The 22783-nt window shown below is 50.7% G+C and overlaps 1 protein-coding gene across 2 annotated transcripts in view; it reads left to right on the plus strand.

Annotated features, from left to right (window-relative positions):
* Positions 1 to 22783, plus strand: part of SYT13 (synaptotagmin 13) — a 69386-nt gene that overhangs the window by 38822 nt on the left and 7781 nt on the right. For both annotated transcript variants that reach the window (XM_037522405.2, XM_037522404.2), the window contains exons 2-4: positions 14043 to 14268; positions 17138 to 17272; positions 18746 to 19047. In XM_037522405.2, coding sequence (XP_037378302.1) covers positions 17161 to 17272; positions 18746 to 19047 — 414 coding nt within the window. In that variant the 5' untranslated portion in view covers positions 14043 to 14268; positions 17138 to 17160. The remainder of the gene's footprint in view (positions 1 to 14042; positions 14269 to 17137; positions 17273 to 18745; positions 19048 to 22783) is intronic.

A 22783-nucleotide genomic window follows, 5' to 3' on the forward strand; every position in this document is an offset into this window, starting at 1 on the left:
TTTGGTTGATTCTACCTCTTGGTTTTCATGGCTAGTGCTGCTGTCCAAGTATTTTCTTCACTGCCAGCTTCCAGTCCTTTCTAATGTGTCCCTAGTGAGGAATCGCTGGTCACCCTGTGTTGGGCTTTTTGGGGAACTACCAGGCTGCTTTCCGCAGTGCTGCCCCGGCTCCCTTCCCACCAGCAATGTGCTTGGCGCTTCCAGTTCCTCCACATGCTTGCCAGCGGCTGTTCACTGCCATTTTTTTTTTCTTTCTTCATTTGTTTTTTGCCATCCTAGTCGGTGTGATGTGGTATTTTGCTGTGGTTATTTTCTATGCTTTTAATTTAAAAAAATTCCAAATACTCCTTTTTAAAACATCCTTTCCTGTCTGGCAAGCTTGAGGCAACCCTCCCCCCCTGGGTGGGAAGCCCACCATACCCGCCACGCGGCACACGGGGAACACGTCGTCGCCCCGAGTCTTCACGGGATCAGGGATATGCCGCAGCCTGGCTCCCTTGTTCTCCCTGCAGATTTGCACCTGCTGCCCCTTCCATTGCATGTCACCACTCTCACCTTCCCCCTATTCTGCTGGATTTCCTGGATCCCAATCTGCTTCCCCCTGGCACCTGCAGGCCTGAAACCCAGGCCCTATTGAGGAGAGATTTACGATCTTCGACTCCGTATCCTTAGGTCCTGGCAGTCCCAGGCCCTGTGAGGCCGGGCAGCACCTGGCTCCCTGCCCAGTCAGGTGCCTGCAGACACACAAGCTGCGCTGCCCAGTCAGGTCCCTGCGCGCACACACAAGCTGCCCTGCCCAGGAGGGCCTGAAATGCTCAGTAAGCGAAGGGGCTTTCCATTGATTTATCTTCTAGAAAACTCCTGGGGGATTTTTACATGGTATTTAAGAGTATTACAGAGATATTTTGAAAATTTGGTTGCGCTTGGGGTGGCCTTATTTCCCATCTAAAATAATGATATACAGGGGATTATGCTAAGTCTGAAGGACAAAGACTAATCCCAGATGGCGTCACCTATATGTGGATTATAGGGAAACCAAGCAAAGGATCAGATAAAATCAAACCAATGACAAACCCTAGAAGTCTTACTGTGGAGTTGAGGCTACCAGAGAGGGAGAAGAGAGAAGAGAGCAAAATGGGGAGGAGGCACCGTGGGCCAGGGTGGAGGACAGTCAGGGTCAGGTGTGACACTGAAGAACGTGGCCTTATACCTCTAAGTTATCTACAACATTGTAAGCCATTGTTGCCTCAATTTGAAAAAAAAAATGGGGGCCTCCCAGGTGGCGCAAGGGGTTAAGACACAACCTATGAAGCTGTCTGCAGCCACTGCAGCAGGAGTTCGATCCCCAGCCAGGGAGCAACCCTCATGGCACAGCAGACCTCTCCTGACTCGCCCGCTGCTCCCCTCAGCAGTGTATTTCAGTCGTCTGCCTATTCTGTTCCCTACTCTGTCTCTGGTGAATCCTCTCACCCCCCCGCATCTCTGGCCTATACCCCAGCTCTTGTATGCATTAATAAAAATAAATCTTTAAAAAATAAATAAAATAAAATAAATGGCTTCAATGAAAATAAAATAAAACTCATGGCACACAAGGGACTGCTCTCTGAAATTCACTAGCTAGCACGTTTCTGTGAACAGGTGCGTCAGGTACCAAGGGGTACTTGTATGTGTGATTATGAATAAGGAAAAAGGGGAGGAAGCTCCTACGGAATTTCTAGAAAATCGAGTCCTACTCCTTTGACCAGTGACTCCAGGGTATTTTGACTATTTCATCGATTTCCCCATCTTCCACTCCCAAGCTGGACCTTCTTCATTCACAGAAGAGCTGAGCTGAGCTTGGCGGATCAGGAGAGAAGTGGGGAACAGTGTTGAGAGACTGAGTCAGTGACTGGATGGATAGATGAATGGGGAGGCGGGGCTGCGTGGGCCCCCACTCTGCTTGCAGCCAAAATCAACATCACAGGAACAGGAAGGCAGGGGAGGGCACTGGCTGGCTGAAGAATCTCTGTGCCGCCTCCAGGGAATCAGCAGTGGACCTGACCCGCACCAGCGGGCAGTCCCTGACAGCTCCGCTTTCTCTGGGACCCCTCCCTTGGAGTCTTCCTTTAACTAACAATGGAGACATCAGGTTTTAAAAACCTTTGGCTACAGGATCAATGAGGTGACACCCAAGGAGACGCACTTTACTGGGAAAAGCATAACAACCCCCCCTGTGAGGCTTGCTGCTAAGAACCAAAAGGAGGGGCATGCGGTTTGTCAAGACAGGAGTAAAGACTTTTTCTTTTTGGGGGGGTGTTAACCAAATTGGGTTTTACCATTCACTTACAAAGTTGTGTAATTCTGGGGGTACAGCTTCATACCTCAATATGTGCACATGCTTCATTCACTCCCCACCAGAGTTCTAGAGCCAGCACACAAGCCTGCGGGCCTCCCTTTCCTGCCCTCCCCAACCCTCCCTTCCCTCCGGGAGCTGCCATATTTTCCTCAGAGTCTAAGAGTTGTATTTAGGCAGTTTTCTTTTCTTTTCTTTTTTTTTTAAAGATTTCTGTATGCATAAGAACTGGGGTATAAGCCAGTGGTGCCGGGGAGTAAGAGGATCCCCAGAGACAGAGCGGGGAACAGAACAGGCAGACTGACTGCAATACACTGCTGAGGGGAGCAGTGGGTGCGGCAGGAGAGGTCTGCTGCGCCATATGTATTGCTCCCTGGAGAGCTGGGGATCAAACTTGTGCTGCAGTGGCTTGACAGCCCTGTCTTTAACCCCTGCACCACCAGGGAGGCCCCACGTTTTGGCAGTTTTCTAAGGTTATTTATATTTCACGAGTGAGTGAAACCATCCTGTCATTGTCTTTCACTTTCTGACTTATTTCACTTGGTGGTGTCACCCCAAGATCCATTCAAATTATCACAAAAAGCACAATTGCATCTTTTTTGAGACCTGAGTCATATTCCACATCTGAATATATAGACCATGTCTTCTTAATTCAGTTACCCGTCGATGGGCATTTAGGCTGATGCCATGTCTTGGCCTTTCTGAATAGTGCTGCTGTGAACACGAGGTGCCTGTATCTTTCTCTATTGGTGTTTCATATTGTTCAGGTAAAAGCTGAGGAGTGGTGTTGCTGCATCATAGGGTATTTCCATTTTTTATTTTTTTAAGGAATCTTCAGAACTGTTTTCCATAGAGTACCGACATACTAGTTTACATTCCTACCAACAATGAATGGCTTTTTTTTTCTTTTTTTTTTCTAAAGACTTATTTAGTTATGCATGCAAGGGCTGGGGTACAGGCCAGAGGTGTGGGGGGTGAGAGGATTCACCAGAGACAGAATGGGGAGCAGAACAGGTGGATCTACTGGAATACACTGCTGAGGGGAGCAGCGGGTGAGACAGGAGAGGTCTGCTGTGCCACGTGGGTAATGCCCTGGCCAGGGATCGAACTCGTGCTGCCGTGGCTGTGGGTAGCTTCATAGTGCTGTGTCTTAACAACTTGTGCCACCAGGGAGGCCCCCGAAATGGCTTTGCTTTTCAATTAGAATTAACAATAGTGTTTTGGAGAGGACAATGTTGGAAGATGAAAGCGAGGTTAGGGAAAGCAGTTTGAGCAGTGGGAAGAGTTGATGGAGACAGCTGCAAATGTAGAGCTTCAGCGAGCTCCAGGCTTGCTCTGTGTTTCAGATCCCTGCTCTGGTTTCCAAGTGCACTACCGGGCATCTTAAAATGCGTTTTCATCCCCAGTACAGTCATTTCACATAGAAGGAAGGGCAAGGCTATCGGCGAGAAATGCAGCGAAGGTGATGGGTGATTGGGCGATTTGGCACCTTCCCTGGGGGGCGATTTGGCACCTTCCCTACTAATGCGTCATCTGATGAGCCTGTCTCTTTCAATGCCAGTGGAATGGATTCTTTAAGCCCTTCGCTCAGCAGCCTCCTTACAAAACAGAGACAATGAACCAAAGGGACGGAACACGAGATTAGGTAACCCATTTGTAACCACTGCCTCAAACGCTTGTATTTGATTTTGGATTCCCACAAGAATTAGTTTTCTGTAATAACAATCTCATTTTTTGAGACCACTCAAAAGAGAAAATTGCCTCTAAGAAGGAAAATGTTCCTATTATGACCAAGATGCTGAGATACGATATGAAATAAATGAGACTGAGACCCCAAACTTGATTTTGAATTCAGACTCCACCATGTTCTAGCTAAGTGACCTTGACCATTCTGAATCCCTTTTTTCTCATGAATAAAACAGAGATAATAATAAGGTCCGCTAAGGTAATAGTAAAGACCAGCTGCACTAACTCTTTTGAAAGTTTCCAATAGACTCAGCACCTGGCCGCTGATCAGTGCGTGTGTTAGCAATCTTTCAATGGCTTTCGGATTGTTCCTCTACACAAGCAATGAGTTGTCTGTATATTCATTAAGCGGGGAAGAAAGAGTGTACTGAAAGTATTCCAGATGTGAAAAATGAAAGGCTTCTTTTTGTATGAAAAGGGGATCATGAAGATCTAATTTCTGGAATTTTCATTCATTCAGTAAATGTTTCTTGATCACCTGCCAGAGCACAGCATTGAGTTAGCACCAGGCGAACAGCACCCTTCTGTAGCGCACGGTATAAGGGCAGACATGTTCATCACACAGTTGTACAAGTGAATATAAATTTACAACTGCATTAGGTGTGGTGGGAGAGGCTACGGGAGAGGGAAGTCGGGGCCTCCCAGGGAAGTGGTAACTGATTAATGCTCTCTTATCTAGCTATTTTGGAGACTCCTTTCAGTAAAAAAAAAAAAAAATTTTTGAGTTTGTATCTCTTATACAGGGACATTTAATTCTTTGTAAAGTATATATATGCTGTGGAGGGGCTCAGTCAGCTAGAAGAAGAGGCTGTGGCCATGGGCACCCAGAAAGTAGTATGCCCCCAAGGTCAACAGGCAGGTGGGGCCAGCGTGAAGGCCCAGTGTTGGAGTAAATAACAGATGTCCTAAAAGTCATCACCAAGAGGAAGAGTCGAGTCAGCAACTAGTTAAGTCAGCAGTCGCCTGCCATGTGATATTTCTGGAATTTGTCTTTGTTTTGGGAAATCATGAGTTTCTTGTGAAAGAACATCTTGACTCTGTAACATGTGGAGCCCCCAGGAGGGTCGGCCAGGTGCGTGCTGCGTCACAGGTGGGCTGCTGCTCCCCACCACAGTGTCACTGGGCCTGGAGAGCAGGGGCATGGTCACCCGATGCCACTGGTGGGTCTGCGGCTCCTTGAGCCGCTGCCTGAGATCCAGGCCATGTCCCCAAGCACCAGCTCATCACTGCTAGTAGCACATCAGGCCCCTTGGCCTCCCCAGGCACATGGAAAAAATCCAAGTTCCTATGACTTATCCAGGAGGCGCTTGGGAGGCTGCATTCATTACAATGGAACATGGAATGGTCACAGGTTAATCCACGATATGAATCATTAAGTTGCCATTAAAATGATTCTTTTAAAAGATGGGTCTTTACATACTAGATGAATGGAGAAGATGAAGCACTTGGGTTTGAGGCTCCTGTTCTAATCTACTCCTTGAATGCTGTGTGACAGTGGACTCGTGACTTAACTCTTCTGGGCCTTAGTGTTGCCAACTGTTAATTGTGTCATTGTCATGGTTTTGTTGGGAGGATTAAATCAGGTAACCCAAGTGGGGAAGTGCCCCAAGCATAGTGCTGGGCTGAAAATCATACTGATGTGCTTCTGGAACAATCCTCCAAATCCTCCTCCCCTCTTCCCCACCTGAACCTGTCCTCATTTTCTACCCCCCATGGCCAGGCCTCAAAAGGTGAGGTCTAGGGTGCTCATAGCACCCTGCTACTCTTTTTTTGAAAAAAGATTTATTTATGCATACAAGAACTGGGGGAGAGGCCAGAGGTGTGGAGGTTGAGAGGATTCACCAGAGACAGAGTGGGGAGCAGAACAGGCAGACTGACTGAAGGACTCTGCTGAGGGGAGCAGCGGGCGAGACAGGAGAGGTCTGCTGCACCATGTGGGTAGCTCCCTGGCTGGGGATCAAACTCGTGCTGCAGTGGCTGCCGACAGCTTCATAGGTTGCATCTTAACCTCTTGTGCCAGCAGGGAGGCCCTCGCCCAGCTATTCTTGGCCCTATTCTTCCATTCCTTCTTGATTTCTTTAACGCTCCGCTCCTTTGTAAATATCTGCCTTAGGAAACTCTCCTTATTGAGTTTGAATGTGTCATTTGCTCCTGCCAAAACCCTTATTTTTTTTGAGACTGCAGAGGTAACACTGAAGCTGCTCCCTTCCCTGACAAGTCCTGTGGATTCCTCACATGCCCTGCACTTGGTCCCACGCCCAAGTACAGGCAGATCTCCATTGGAGAGGTCTCACTCACTGCTGATTTCCCTTTTCCATCTGACAGTTGCACCCGGACCTGGCTCCTGGCTTTTCACCTGGAGGATCCCACCTTGCACACTGCTGGTCCTCTCACTCCAGCTTACTGCACGTCAGTCGCTCAGGCATGCAGCTGCCAGTCTGATTTACTGATAATACTGTTTTGCTCTTGTCATTCTCCTACTCACAAACTGTCAATATTTCTCCATGGCTGATAACACAGAATTCAAAATCTTTTGCTGGGGTTGCAAGGTCTGTCCCAGCCTAGCCTCATAGTTGCTTTCCAACTCCGTCCTTCCTCTTCAGCTGGTTCTCCAGACTTAGCATGTCCAAGCACATGGCCCTCTCCACCCGCGCCACTGCCATTCTCTCCATTTGCGAGACCTTTGCCTCTCCTATCCGTGGTCATGAAAGTTGGGTTGTAGCCCCTCTTCCAGGAAGCCTCCTTTCATCTCAGTGATGAGGAGGAGCTCCTCTAAGGTCTCCCATAGCACACAGGGCAGATATTTGACCTTTTAAAACTTCCGTCTATACCTAGTTATCTTTGTATGTCTGTGTCAAGAAAATCAAATAGCTTTCATCTTGCACATCAATTTGTGTTAATTGATGGTGGTTTCCTGGAGCCCTGAGCTGATCTGGCTGTGTTGGAGCATAGCAGCAAGAATGCTTTGATTGATTAGTCATGTCTGCCATGGGCACAGGGTAGGAGAATCATCGCAAAAGCTCTTCATATTTCTCATTTATGGAATATCTCATCCCTGCCATTGATGGTAAACATCCTGAGGTCAGGGACTTGTTCATCTTTCATGTGGGTAGTTGACTACCTAGTTAGTGGGTGACAAGTGTGTACTCGTTTCTGTTCAATTGGATAAAAATCTGATGGTTGCTTAATTGGGGGATTTTGGCTCAAAACCAAAATATAGAGAGAATCTAGTAAAGCAGTCACTGTCCTGTTTTGATGCCCCACTTTACAACTTGGCTGTTTTTTTAAGCCTCCAGGTTAGAAATTGACGTGCTTTCCAACTGTCTGCACATAAGTGGATGAATGTCTTCGATTAGTGGTTCTCTGTACTTTTTTCCCACGCCGCATCACCTTTGATGGATGATACTCACATGCTCCAAGGGTTCTGTAGAATTCACCTCCTCTCTCTCCAACTAAGAAAAGCTTGTCAGAATGCAAATAGGTGAAAGAGGTATTGTGATAAGAACAACCTTGAATGTGCTCTGATCAATTGAAGTGGGTAAAAAAAAAAGTATCCAATTTCAGTACTTCGGCTATCATTTGTAATCTATATTGACATAATAACAAGATTGAAATTTGTTTCTTTCATCAATGGTTTCATCAATTATCCAAGCATCCTGGAATCAAAAAGTCCCATAGCCATTCTGGAGAAATATCCTAAGTTCAACGTCAAGGGAAGCAACATATAAACAGATTGTTCAGTCTTTAACAGCAAAATTACTTTCTCACATTAAAAACATAGCCTCCACGAATGAGAGACTGAGGAAAAACTGCCTCAAGAAATCAGATGGGCTCTGCAGGTCTCAGCCACAGAGACTGGCATTAAGCATGTGTGTTCATGTCTTCTGGGAAGTTATTCGCAACACAGGGCTGAGACCCTCCTCCTATTTGTGGACTCAGCTGGGCAGAAGGATGTTTAAAAACCTAGAAAACAATACAGTGGGGGAGGGGCACTCACATGGAAATTCTAGAAGTTAAAGTCTGGCAGAGAGACTGCTCTGAGATGAGACCAGTTGCCAACAGCCCTATGATGGCGGCTGGAGGTGAGAGGGTAAGGATGAGGGAGCCTAGTTGTGAAGCCCGGATTACCAATGGGGGGGTTGCTGTGGCCTTTAAAAAAATAGCCTTGCTTTCACAAGCTACGTTCAGACAGTCCACCAAAGAGGTTGCCCAGACGATCCACAGAGGCAGTTCTCCTGTCCACCTGGGTCCATGCAGTTGTCTCTTTTTACAAACCCGCCCCTTTCAGGGGCAGCTCTCTCTGCCCACTTGTGTCTGTGCAAGCCTCCTTGAACTTTCCTTGCTTTAAAAAAATATAATAATAAACCTGCCCTTCTGTATATTGGAGAGAAAAAAAAAAAGACCAATATCTAGGTGGGAAAATACCCATTGCTTCCAGTACGAGTGGTGCAGGTTGAAAGTTTGATTTGCTCCTACATCCTCTGTCTCATATGCTGGGGTCTCCGTCCTAGAGGGTCTTAGGCTACATGCACCGCCCAAGCCTCCCCACACGAACAGTATGGGAGGGCAGGGAACAGGGGCTGCCACAGCCTCCATTAGAGAAAAGGTTCTCACTGTCAAAGGATGACAGGCAGGGTGCTGGGTGGATGGCTGGGGTGGGAGTGTGAGGCAGGATGCCCTCCGCCCCTGCCTCAGTTGGCGTCTCAGATCTACCCAAGGCCTTGGAAAGGAACGGACCACGACGTCTTTGGCTCCTTGATCTCTCGCCCAGACAGGGAGACACGTGGCTAAGCTGTCAAGCCCGCGGTCTCCGCCGTCACATGCCTGGGTTCAAATCCTAGCTCGGTGTCTGCTATGTGACTTCAGGCTTAATTCCTTTGCCTCTGTGCCTCATTTTTAAGGCTTCAGTGCCTCCTTGATTAAATGAGAATAACATCACAGCTCCCTTTTGAGGCGTGATGTTTAAATGGATCCCTGCGGGTGAAATGCTTACACCTTTTTCCCACACTTCATTAATGCTAGGTATGCTTTTCTGCCAAAATTTCAGCTAAAGAATCTGACCCTCAGATTCTCAGTGACGCAGATTCCCCTCCACCCCATTACCATCTGTCCCTGTCTTTTTTTAAAGATTTATTTATTTATGCATACAAGAACTGGGGTACAAGGCCAGAGGTGTGGGGGGTGAGAGGATTCTCCAGAGACAGAGCGGGGAACAGAACAGGCGGATTGACTGAAATACACTGCTGAGGGGAGCAGTGGGCGAGACAGGAGAGGTCTGCTGCACCATGTGGATGGCTCCCTGGATGGCCAGGGATCCAACTTGTGCTGCAGTGGCCACGGACAACTTCGTAGGTTACCTCTTAACCCCTTGCACCACCAGGGAGGCCCAGGCCCTGTCCCTAACATGATAGGACTTACTGCCCTTTTGTGTCTACTGATTTCTTGCTCTCAACTCCACTGGGAATGCTTACTCTTTGAAGAAAATGATGGGACAGTTTTGTTCCTGTAGCTGATCGGCATCTAGAGGTTTAATAAATGTGGAACGAGAGACTGAATGAGTGACTACAGCAGAGAGGGCTTGCACTGGGGGTGGCTGTGGTTTCTCACTTGTGCTGGCTCGGGAGAGACACTCACCTGATAGGTGCTAATCCACCAACAAACCTTCAAGTCTGTTGCATTAGGTAGCAGCTTGGGGGTCGGGGTTGTGCAAGGTCAGCCACAAATTAACCTTTCTAGATTTTACAAAACCAGGGAGGGAAAGAGACTAGCAGGAGGCGAGTTTCAAGGGAAGAAATTTGAGAAGGGATTGGGGGAACAGACTTGTAATAAACAAAAGAGAAAGTGGTGGAAGGGCTAATAAAAGATGGTGCGGTGGCTGGGTTGCCATGGAAACACCGCCTGGCGCCTGGACCAGTTGATAAGCAGCTTCTTCAAAGTGAATTTCAACTTTGTTGCTTGAAATCCCTCCTCCTCCTGGGATGTGACCCTGTGAATTCTCCCCACAACAACCAAAAAACACTTCCTAGTCTCAGTGGCTCCCCAGGAGCTGGAGCTCCACCAGACAGATGCTGTGGGGAGCCCAGAGGACTTACCAAGAGATGGGGAGGCTGTGCCTGTGGGCAGCTCCCCACACAGGTGGACATTTCTACATCCTCCCAGCCTGGTTTTCTGGGGCTTTCCCTAAACCCATGCAAGCCGCTGTGACCTTACCCACAACACAACATGATCACCCTGGGGAGCTTCTTAGATAGGCAGATTCCCCAGGCCCCACCTCAGATCTGAATCGGACCCCTGGGGTGAGGAGCCTGGGGGTCTGAATTCCACATTTCCACAGGCTGCACAAAACTGTAGTGGCTGAAAATAACATTGATCATGTCATTGTCACAGTTTCTGGGAATCAGGCCTTGGTCTTGGCTCCATCCACGTCTTCTGACTCGGGTGTGCAGGTGCTGTGGTCAAGGAATCCACCAGGGTCACCCCAAGGCCTGAGTGGGGGAGGTCTGCTTCCAAGCTTGCTGGGATGGCTGCTGGCAGAATCTCGTTCCTTCAGGGCTGCCCTGCTTCCTGGCCACATGCATCGGGCAGCCTTCAACATCACCCCATGTTTTATGAGAGGGAGCAGGAGAAGCGCAATCTTTCAGTTAGCTCAACTCAGCAGTGACGTCCCATCCCATCTGCACGTTCTGTGATCATCAGAAGCAAGTCACGGGATCCAGCCCTCACTCAAGGGGAGGGGCTCTCGCAGGTGGCAGAGCCAAATAGCCGGAGGCGAGGGTCCCTGCAGCCACTGTGAGAGCACCTGCCACGCAGCTCTGATGTGAGACCGTGACCTAGGCCAGAGCTTCTTGAAGCATGCATGAGGGAAGGGCCCGGTTTGCTTTGTTCCAGCCTCTACTGATCTTCTTACAATAAGATGTAGGTCCTGATGCGCACACCCCACTTTGCCAGGACTTGCTATGCCATCTCTGTGCCCAGAGCTCTGCACTGGCTTGTCTTATCTAATCCCCAGTCAGATTCTGGAGTCAGGTGCGATCATGCGCGCCCCCAGGTACAGGTGAAGAAACCAGGGGCACAAAGAGGTTAGTGATCAGATCACACAGCGTGTCAAGGGCAGGGCTGGACTCCTAACAAGTTGTCCTGGTTTAGAGGCTGAACGCCTGGTCAGGATGTATTTCCAGCCCTGTTCACATGGCAGTAGGGCAGTTAGCAGCACTGGAGCTGGCAGGTGCCTTGCCCCAGTCCCAGCTGCCCCCTGAGGGGCTTCCCACGCTTAACTGCAGACCCTGCCCACAGCCCGTGCTCGGCCATCCAAATGCTCTGTGTTCAACTGCTCTGCCCTGTTCTAAAGTTCAGGTGCAAGGGGCAAAACCATCTGTCCCCTCACCCCTTGGGTGTGCATCCTCCAACCCCCGTCACATCCTGGGTGCTATCATTAAGATGGGGACCCCAGAATGAAAACGCACGTGAATAAACAGACTTTGGGTGCAAAACTTAGACTTGTCGCCAAAGGAGTGGCCTGATGTCCCGGGTAAGTTTAAGCATTTGTTTACCGATCGTTAATTACATAATTAATTTCTGTTTTTCCAACATAAACCCCGTGAGGGTTGGGCAGCATCTGTCTCGCTCACTTCTGTGTCCCTAACACTTAGCACAGGACTTGACCCGATGCAGGGCTCCAGAAATACTCATGGGTTACGTGATGCCTTGGGCCAGCCCCCACTCCTGCCCGGTCTCAGCCTCTAGGGTTGCAGGCCAGGGAGCGGCCCTGAGGCAGCTTCTGTGCTGCCCTCTGTCAGGCCTGCAGTTCAGGGATCAAAGAGGAAGGGAGGAGGGAGCTGGGGAGGAGGGAGCATAGGGAGGGAGGAGGGAGGGGAATGGGGAGAAGGGGGTGAGAAGAGGGAGGGGGAGGAGGGGAGGAAGGCAGGCTCTCACAGGGCCTGATGCTGAGCCCCGCTGCACTCCTGGACCTCAAGGTGTCGTCTTCTAAAAGGTCCCCCGTGCCTGACTGTTGGGGCGGGCGGCGAGGAGGCAAGAAGAACTCTGTTTGGCTCACGGCTCCCAGTGCTCACGTTCCTCCCATGAAGTTTTAACTCCCGACACACGTGGGTCGACCTTGGCTGGACGCAGAGTATTCCTGGGGTGCCTCACCTCTCGGCAGCCACTGAGAGGCCCAGGACTATGGCAAGGGGGGGCACCAGGGCAAGCCACGAGGCTCTGTGGGGCTGGGGCCGCGTGAGCAGGTCCGAGTCTGGCAGAGCCGGCCACGGCCCCAGGGACGGGTGAGGCAGGGCAAACCCTAGGAGACGGTGGGCACTGGTGTCTGAGGGTGCCTCTCACCCCCCTGCTCAGCAGGGCAGCCCCTAGCTGGTGAGCGCCTGCCCCCTGCACATTCCTGACTCTCCCTGCGTCTGACTCGCAGCCCCTCTCCCCTGCGCTAACGAGACACTCGGAGAGAAAATGCCCCTGACTCCTCCATCCACAGGCTCGGGCCCTTCTCTGGGGTCTGCTGCCCCAGCCTCTCCTTCCGCGCAGGCCTTCTCATGCTCCACCTCTAACCCCTTCCCAGCCGCCCTCCTCAGCCCCCAAACCACTCTCCTGCTTCTTGGGCCCTGGAGTTTAAGCTGTTTAAGTGGAAATACAGATGCATTTGAAAGATGTGGTGGACCCAGGGTTTTGAAATGCAATAAATAAGATTGTACAAGAGAAAGAGACAGATAATCAGCTGCTGCTTTCACTATTTGAAGAGGCTCATGTAGCAACCACGAGACCCTGCTCTCAGCCTAGTCAAGGGCTATAAATCATTCTCCACTAAAGGCAGGACAAGGATGAACAGCAAGTGAAGATGCCTTTGGCTGCAAGTGGAGAGGTTGGGGGTGGGGGCAGGCTGGGGGTTTACCCCAGGCAGTTTCTCTATGCCAGGGAGGTGACAGTCTTGTGTTATGGGTTCAATGCAGTGCTTCTGTTTGGGGTGCTCTTGGCTGCAAGTCACCAAGACCCCAGTTCAAACTGGCTCAAACAATCAGAAATTTGCTCATCGAACTTGAAATGCAGAAGTAGAACAGCTTGTTTGATTCAGGAGTTTAAGGACACCGCCATCAGACACAGCTTTCTTCTCCCACTCCCCACTCTGCTGTCCCTCCCCACCCGGCCCTCCATGCAGATGCAGGACTGAGCCATGCGCTTCCTGTCCAGCCAGGTCAGACCTGCTTTTTTGTTTTTTCAAGATTTATTTTATTTATTTATGCATACAAGAGCTGGGATGTAGGCCAGAGGGGTGTGTTGTGTGTGTGGGGGTGTAGTTAGAGGATTCACCAGAGACAGAGTGGGGAGCAGAACAGGCAGATGGACTGAAAACACTGCTGAGGGGAGCAGCGGGTGAGACAGGAGAGGTCTGCTGCGCCTTGTGGGTCACCTCCCTGGGATTGAACTTGTGCTGCAGTGGCTACTGATAATTGTACAGGACTGAGTCTTAACACCTTGTGCCACCAGGGTCAGACCCTCTTCTACTGTGGGATGCTAATCCTTCCATTCTTTTTTCATTGACTTCCCCAGAACAGATGCCAAGTCCTAGGCTGAAACAGTCCCCAAGATAATGCCAAGAACTAGGATCAGACCAAACAGAACCTTCCTCCCTGAGAGCTGGAGATGGGGTGGGGCCCAGAAAACCTGATGACTAGGAGGGAAGGTAGAAGGGAGAGAGATGAATAACCCCAACCTGCTGCTCTGGGAATGTATTCTAAGCACTTATCCCAGGCTCCTGTGGTTATTGGGGAGACCTATTGAGTCAGGAGGAATGTGGAGGCTCTGCAGACACCTGAGGCCACACAGAATGAACCTCACTCAGAACCAAGCCCGATTCTTTTTTGAGAAGCTTCAGGGCAATGACCAGGTCGTCGCTTCCCCCTCTGGGGTAGGAGACAAGCAGAAGGCCTCCGTGGACTCATCAGAATGACTTGTCTTACAGTTCAATGTCCAGAAATCCACGGAACCCGTGCAGCCCCGGGCCCTCCTCAAGTTCCCGGACGTCTATGGCCCCCGGCCAGCCGTGACAGCCCCGGAGGTCATCAACTATGCGGACTACACGCTGAGGACCACGGAGGAGCCTGCTGTGCTGGCCAGTCCCCCGGCCCCGAACGACAGCCGCCTCAAGAGGCAGGTCACAGAGGAGCTGTTCATCCTTCCTCAAAATGGTAGGGGTCTCCCAACCCTTGCTCTTCTGGGGCGAGCTCACAGAGGGGCTGGGCGGCACCTGTTGATGTTGGGAGTGACTGGCCCCAGTGTCCCTGGGATTTGACACCGGGCAAGCAGCTGGGCACAGGGCCTCAGAATTACTCCTGTGCCTGCTGACAGGTTGCCCCATCTGCTTCTCTCCAAAACTGCCAGCTTTCCCTGGAAAATGGAGGGCCCCTAGCAAATTGTGGGCGCAGTTAGGGAGAGGGGCCTAGAGAGTCAGGGATAACTCCGTGGGGCTCAGAGATGTGAGTTTAATTCTCTGGGCTTTAATGTACTTTCGGTGTGGCCTTGCTCAGTGGCTCACTTCTCTGGGGCCTCAGTTTCCTCTATCTACAAAAGTGCTTCACTCGGGGCCTGGCACGGAAGTGGTGATTAAAACAGATTATTATTGTTTCTACTGTCTTGTCATCAGCAGCCACAGGCAGAATGCAATCCTTTCAGGCGCAGGGCTGTGCTGGGCCCCAGGCAGGTATGAGACGCAGAGGCATAGTCCCTAATCCAAGGAGCATGAAGTCTTTTTAAAGAGAGCAGAAAAAATCCGGCCTGGAGAAGGGACAGCTGTGGCTGTGGGCTTTGTTTTGTGTGGCTGGAGAGGGAGCTGGTGGAAGTAGAAGCCACATAACCAGCTCAGACTTTGATCCTCACCCCTAAGCATCTGCTGGCCCAGGTCCAGCTGTACCCCTTGCTGGCCGGTAAACAAGTGCCACCCACACCCCCCCCCCCAAACCACAGTGATTAGCTTGGCTTTTCTTCAAGAACAAATTCTTGCTGTGCCTGTGGCATCAAAGGATCCTGGTTGGCTTTTGGCCTCCAGGTTTGCCAGCCCACACTTTAAAAATAGACCCATTGAAGGTCTGAATGCGTAAGGTTAGAGGGTGGGGAGCAATTTGCATGGGGACTGTAGGAGGCGGTCACTGTAATCATATTCACGGAAGGGCTCTTTTCTTGGGAACCTCGGATTTCTCAAAGCTCACAGGAAGCCAGGTTTGGACACTGCGAAGGAGAGTCGGAGGCAAATCAGAGTCTGGAGCTTTAAGAGTTCAGGATGTTAGTTCCTTTTCTCCTATTCATGGCTCCCATTCCTTCCCCTGCCCTGAAAGGCAGCTCTGCTGAAGTCTATCAAGAGTGACTGATACCCTGAGCAATGACTGGGGGGGGCGGGAACAGAGAGACATCAGACACTGTCCCCACCTTGAGCCAGCATGGTCCCCACCCACCAGGGAGGATGGAGCTTGGCCCTGTAGAGCTCAAAGTCTCATTTCTTGAAGCTGAATCTGCTCCTTCCTTTGGTTTGTTTTGAGTTGGCTTTGGTTTTGAAGGCTGAGCCCTCTGGGCCCAGCAAGCCCCTGTTCACCCTGACTGCGCCCTGGGCTGCCGCGGGGTCCTAGGTGCCCGTCTTCGCTACGCACAGCATATCACTCCCGTCCTGGCCCATCTGAGCCTTGCGTGGATGCACCGGGGAGAGTCTGTACTACTTGCTAGAGTCCCGTAATGAACCATTTGGAAAATTAAATAGTCCTTTCTATTTCTGCCCTCTAAATTAGGTCTAAAAATCAAAATGTTAAAAGTTCCAATTTGTTTAAACTGGAGTCTGCTGCAGCTGCTGGAGCCTTTAATTCTTGTATTATGTTTGACTAATGAGATTCTTCCAGGATGAATAATTTGGTTCATCTTTCAGGATGTTAGCTTCTTGTTCTAGTGAAGAGCAGGGTGAGCAGTATTTGTGATTGTAGGGCTTTCTGGTTCAAGATAAGACTGGGCGTTTTCTTCAGGAAGTATTTACCAACCAGGCACTGAAGTCAGATCCACTCCCCCCCACCACCCCCATCTGTCCAGCATCTCCTCCTGACTCATGCTCTGACGTTGGTCTCTAGCCATGAACTCCTGGGGAGCAAGGAGTGACTCAGTGGGAGAGGGGGAGCTGGAGAATGGTTGGAGCTGATTTGCCTCAAATGGGGTGGCCAGGATCACACAGCTGTGACAGTTCCCTTTACTGAAAGCTCAGGCTCCGGGCTAAGTACTGCCTCACTTTCGTTCACTATTGCTTGTAGTAATTCTAGGAAGGATGAACCATGACCATTCCTATTTTAAAGATGAGGCAACTGAAATTCAAAGAAGTCAAGTCACTTACCCAAGGTCAAGTGCTGTAACATAGCCCCTCATATCTGGCCCCCACACCCATCTCTTGACCCTGGGCCCTGATGGTCCCTTTGTTGGGGGGAAAGGATGTCCTGAGCAAACTCCATACAGGCTGTGTGGACTCCTCACCCCCACGCCACTGGGAACTACAAATCCCATGATCACCAAAGGGAAGGTTGCGAGGACCTGAGGGCGGAGTTAAGCAACTAAACTCACGGTTTGGGTATTTAACTGGCCATGTGGCGGGGGTCACACACTTGGCCACGGGGCATGCTAGGTTTTTCACCAGCTCGGCGGGTCATTGGGATTCCAGGTCAGCGGAACGGGTAGGACACATTTATGAACTCATGTCCCTCTTTTTTCTCCCCGAGTTATTCATTTCCCACTTCCCCTTCCCTTGTAAATACACCTTTTGTCAACCTTTTGTGTGTGTCTGCAGTTTAGCATTCATAAGTCCTCTTTAAGCATGTGGGTGAGGACCCACAGTCAGGCAACCCCATCTTATATCAGGGTTTGCCCTGTAACAGCTTGAGCTGTAATGCTTCAGCCCACAGGCACTGCCCTGCTGCTGCCACCAGGATTCTGCCCCAGGTAGAATGGCTTTGCATCTTTGGCATGGGTGGGAAGGTGTGACCTGGAAAACGGGTTGCTGGTTTGAGTGGTTGTGACAACCTGTTCTCCTAACAGGTGTGGTGGAGGACGTCTGTGTCATGGAGACCTGGAACCCAGAGAAGGCTGCCAGCTGGAAGCAGGCCCCCAAACTCCACTACTGCTTAGACTATGACCAGCAGAAGGCAGAGCTGTTTGTGACTCGCCTGGAAGGTGCCGATCTTATTTGACTTTCATGGACTTCTGAGTGTGTGTCTCCCCTGGTAGAACTGTGCAAGTGGCCAGGAGCACCTACATCTGGGGGGAGCACTGAGAGCCAGATTAGCATTAAGTAACAAACAGACCAGCAGTGTGTGCAGCTCAGACACACGGGGTTCCTTTTCTTTCTCGTATAATAGTCCAAAGGGAAGCAATTCTTTCCTTCCAATGGTGATTTGGGGACCAGGTCCTTTCTGTACTCTGTGGCTCCAGAATTATCTCTGGCCTACTTGTCATCTGTACATAGCAGGCAGAAGAAGGGGGATAGCAGGGGGATGGCACACCTGTTCCTTACAAGGTGACCAGCATAGGGCATCATTGACTACAACTCAGTCACATGATCACCAACTGCAAAGGAGCCTGGAAAATTTGGTCTGTTGAATACCCAGGCCAGAGAGGCAGTGGGTTTTTGGTGAACAGCTGGCTGTCTCTGCCACAGGGACCTTTGACATTGGACAAAGCTTTGCACTGGACAGAGGCTGTTCTGAATGATCAAAAATGTCATCCAAGAACCGGCTGTCTCTGCAGAGTCAAGGCATCTCCATTTTCCCTCCCCTGACAATTCACTTTGTCCTCAGCAAACAAAGCTCAGATTTTGCAAGGGAATGAGTGTTAACAATGGGCTACTTGTGGTGCCGGAAACGAAGCAGGGTAAAATCTGACTTTTGTATTCAAGTTTAACTTTTAGAAGGAGTTATTCCCTCTATGTTTTCTTTTGAGTTTTTTTAACCTTTTCATAGACTTGATTATATTTGGTCTTCATAATAGTCCCATTCTACAGATCAGAAACTGAGGTCTGGCAACATCAGGTGACATAGCTAAGATCACGCAGCTCACTGGGGCCGGAGCCAGGACTGAGCCACCCTTGAGATCTCAGGGGCACATGTGTTCTGTCAGGACCCAGGGCCTTCGGTCTTCACCTTCCCTCCCTGGGACGTAAGATCTACCACAGTCTCAAATGATCATTGAGGAGCTCATCATAAAAGCACCACGAGTGCAAATTTCTGGATAAATCCACACAGTGACGCATTAAAAATGTCAAGCCCAGAATGTGAAACAACATTTACGAGATTGCAGCCAAGTGGTTCACATCACACGCGGTTGTGTGGTAAATATTTAAAACATGGAACAAACAAATGATGGTATCAGCTGGAACACAAACCATCAGCAGTTTGTGGGTCCTGGCGCTCTGGGGAAATCTGAGTCACGAGCCCCAAGTCTTGGCCCTGTTCTCTAAGACCAGCAGGCACTGCTGCCACAGGCCCCTTTCTGACCCTCTTACCGAAATGCGTCCCCGAGATGCCCATTAGTCACGGGTCTTTCAGACACGAGGGCTGTGACGGTCGTGTGCTCACATTTGGACCATGTTCTCCCCTCCCCTCCTCCTCGAGAAACCCCATAACTATGTTGCTCTGTCCTTGGCTGCAGCGGTGACCAGCGACCACGACGGGGGGTGTGACTGCTATGTCCAAGGCAGCGTGGCCAACAGGATGGGCTCTGTGGAGGCCCAGACGGCCCTGAAGAGGAGGCAGCTGCGCACCACCTGGGAGGAAGGCCTGGTGCTCCCGCTGGCGGAGGAGGAGCTTCCCACAGCGACCCTGACGCTGACCCTGAGGACCTGCGACCGATTCTCCCGCCACAGCGTGGCCGGGGAGCTCCGCGTGGGCCTGGACGGGGCCTCTGTGCCTCTGGGGACTGCCCAGTGGGGCGAGTTAAAGACTTCAGTTAAGGTAGGGAGCCCTCTCTCCGGGAAGGGAAAGACCTGTCAGAGGGACATGGGTGGCAAGACTGGGCTGGTGCTCGGGGACCTTCCCAGTGTGAGTACGTGTGTGTGTAAGGAAGGTCGGGGTCATGATTAGGGTGGAGGACTGCAGCAGACCTCTAGCCCTGGATTTGGGGTTCCTGATATTTAATTTACCTTGCCATGCAAAGAGACCCCCGCCCCACCCACACACACACCATCAAGGAAAACGTCATGTTCTGAATGTATTGGCTCTGGTGCTGACATGTCATCACCATTTGATTCCATTTATACTCCTGGGGCTGTGTTAGCACTTCACAGTGTGCCTTTCCCAATAGACACAGTGTTACAGGGCAGGGAGCGGGGCACCCCAGAACCCCCAAACCTGCCCCCTCTAAATAGGTTCTGCTATCCGCCACATTATGACAAAACATACTTTGGTGCAGAAGACTTAATGGAAAGGAATTTTAATACCATTAGTGTGCAACAAAGGAAAGGGGAAGAATAAAGTTTCCAAGCCAAGCTCACAAAGTTACCTATCCCCTCGTGGGTAAATGCCCAGCCAAACAGGGTAGACCCAAAGCAGGGCCACTGAGGCCTGAAAGCCTGTCACAAGTGTGAGGCACTTCCTGGTGGGAGCCCATAGAAAAGGGTCAGAAACAGCCAGACAAATGTGGAAGGAAATGAGCAAAATTAAAATAAAGATCAACACAGCCATTGTTAACCTCCCCACGGGCCTCTCACTCAGTCCAGGACCAAAAAGCAGGTGCAGTTCCTTCACATGTCTCCTTCTGGCCTCCTCCTTCAGCCTCCTCTCTAGCTTCTCTCCTCCCTGCTTAGCTCCACCCTCCGAGGCTGGGGGTAGGGAACCTGGAACCTCCCCCTTCACTGGGGACCATCCTGTTACAACAGCAGGAGGAGAGTCACATTCATGCCTTACCTGCTCCCCTTTTACTATGATCTCCTCCTTGACTTACTTTTCTCTCTCCCAGGCTGGGAAAACTGATAAAAATTGACAGCCACTCTCAGCTGGAACTAGGCTATTCCAAAGCACACTGTCTAATTAGTGTATGATGTGGGGTGTCACAGGAGAGACTGTGGGGGCAGGTCCTGGGAACAAGAACCAACACTGCTGTGATCTGTTCAGCTGGTGAAACAGTTTCTCTGAAAATGGCAGCCCCTCTACCCAGGGCTTTGGAATCTGGGACCACCTGAAAAAAGGCTACAATCCAGCCCCTTTAGACAGAAGTTGCAGGTGCCTCTATCCCTCCCCCTAGAACAAACATTATTTATTCCACAAATGTCTTCCCCAGTTTCCACCATGCCCAGGCACTGTGCCAGGAGCCAGGGACTTAGCAATAACATTTTTTAAATCAAATATTATTGATTTACCATTTGCTTACAAAACCTAATGTCAAGTCATAGACCCAGCAGGGGTAATTAAGACAAAGCCCTGCCCTCATTCATGTTACTGGTCATCGTGCTCCTAGCTGTCACCATTGCACATGTGACTCCCACAGCCACATGGGCCTCTGGCCTGATTCCCACAAACATGCCCACTGCAAAGGGTGTGCTGGAGTTCAAGGTTGGAGGCAGGGGTGCTCAGCTGGGGCACCCCTCACCACAGCTGGACAGTGCTGGCTGACTTGAACTAGGTGGGGGTGGCCTTAAGCTGCTGCAGCCCAAAAGTCTTTCTTCTTTGGGCCAGAAGGGGTTAACTGAGGTGCCAGCAGTGTGTCCTGGTTCTCCCCAAGAGGCACTCAGCCAAAAGTGGCATGTGCGTCACCAGGACTATAGAGTGACCCATTCCAAGGGCAGCTGCAGTGATTCATTGAGAACCTGAGAGAAGGATGGTGGGGGAAGGGACAGGAAAAACGAGGGAGGATTGGAGAAAGGAGAGTTGTTTCTATGGACAGGCACTTTAGCAGCAGAGCCTGGGGGCAGATGCAGCTCATGACCCCTGGTCGGGGTGCAGGGCCCCTCACGCTCTACAGGAAGATGAAGAACCCTTCCCTGGCTGGGGATTCAGACCCTTCTCAACTGGTCTCAGGGAAGGCAGGGCTCAAACCTGATCACCCTGTGGCTATCCCCATGCCAACTGGGGGCCTCTAATAAGTGCCCTTGAGTCAGGAGACGGGTATCCATCCCAGCTCTCTGCACCCTCTGGGTGCCTGGACTAGAACCCAGGTTTCAGTTCCTTCGCTGTGAAATCGGAGTCTGGAACAGACCGAACTAGGAACACTACAGAGCCATAGGGTTCGCACCGGGCTTTGCTCGCAGATGGACCTCTCCCATCAAGGCTACTGTGCTTACCGGCTCTGTGGCCACAAGCAGTGACATACCTTGTCAGCTTCATCAGGGTCTCCTGCTTAAAAGGGGCCAAGATCAGTAGCCCCCTGGCTCCTGGCAAGATCAAGTGGCATCTCACTCTTCTTTCTCATAAATATTCACTGTGTGTCAACTATGCCAGGTGCTGGGGATGGCGTCCTGGCGCTTAAGGTCTTGTGGGATGGATGATACAATTGCACCTGGCATGTAAAAATTTGTAACCACACTAGCCGCTCTTAGACTGCCACAGAGTGATGTTTAGATGGTGACACTATGTGGTTTCAAAGCTCCTGTTGCCTAGTGACACCTAGCCTAGGAGGGGAGAGGCTCTACCTGGGAGGTGGGCGTGAGTGCACCTGTGACACTGGCATGATGTTGAAATCACCTAGTGCCGCATTTCTCAGAAGGTGCCTGTGCTTGAGACACGAGGCGGTCTTTGTGTCACGGTCAAACTTGCTGGCGGCTACACATCATTTCCTCATGTGGGTGGTTGGCTGGGGGAGGGGGTGTATGCTGAAGGCAACTTTCCCGGGTGTCAGGTATGTTGCTGAGAGAGACTGGCCGGTTCCTCTACCCATCTCGCTCCCAGTGGCCAGCACGGCTCCGAGTCACCCAGTGTCCCCACATAACACTCGCAGAAAATGTGCTTGGCGGCCTTATGACTCCTGGTGTGTGTTACAGCCACAGCTTCCTAGTTGCAGTGTGCCTTGAGCACTGTTCCAAGCCATTAAATACAAGCTCACTGAATTTTCACTTTGGGTGGAGACAATATTATTCTCAATTGAAGATTAAGAAGTGGGAAAGTTAAAAATTTGCCAGTGTCATAGCAGGTACATGGGATTGGCACTCAGAACCAAGTAGTGTGGTTCTAGAGTCCATACTGTCAGCGAACCAGGGCAATAATGGTTGGTAAGAGTGTCATAATGATAAGACAGATGGGGCCCTGCCCCTCCTACCTTGTCTTCTGCTCCTCTGCTGCATTGTCCTTTTCTGCTCCTCTTTCTGTGATGAGGGCCTCAGAACCACAGCCTCCAGGCTCATGTGCGCCCCCTCGGGTATGCCCACACCATACTCCAGTCCCCACCATTACATGTGTGCCGCCACCCATGCTCCCAATAGCCTCCTTCTTTGAAGGCCGCAGGTGACAGCCCCGAAGCCCATGGCAGAAATACCCAAGCTCTTCACTTGTGCAAAAATCCCCCCTCATGTTTTTTCGGTGCACAATACCCCCGTGTTTCCCTTGGCGAATGTTAGCACTGCAGCCACGACCCATAAAAGTAAACCAAATGCACCCGAAGCCAGTACAACAAATACAACAGAATTCAACCAAATCCAAACTGGCTCCCACTTAGGGACAAAAGTAACTGGTTAGCACCAATCAGGCCCGCTGTGCGCAG

The sequence above is a fragment of the Talpa occidentalis genome, unplaced genomic scaffold (assembly GCF_014898055.3).
Source record: "Talpa occidentalis isolate TD23 unplaced genomic scaffold, MPIMG_talOcc4v2.1 talOcc4.3, whole genome shotgun sequence".
NCBI classification, from domain to species: domain Eukaryota; kingdom Metazoa; phylum Chordata; class Mammalia; order Eulipotyphla; family Talpidae; genus Talpa; species Talpa occidentalis.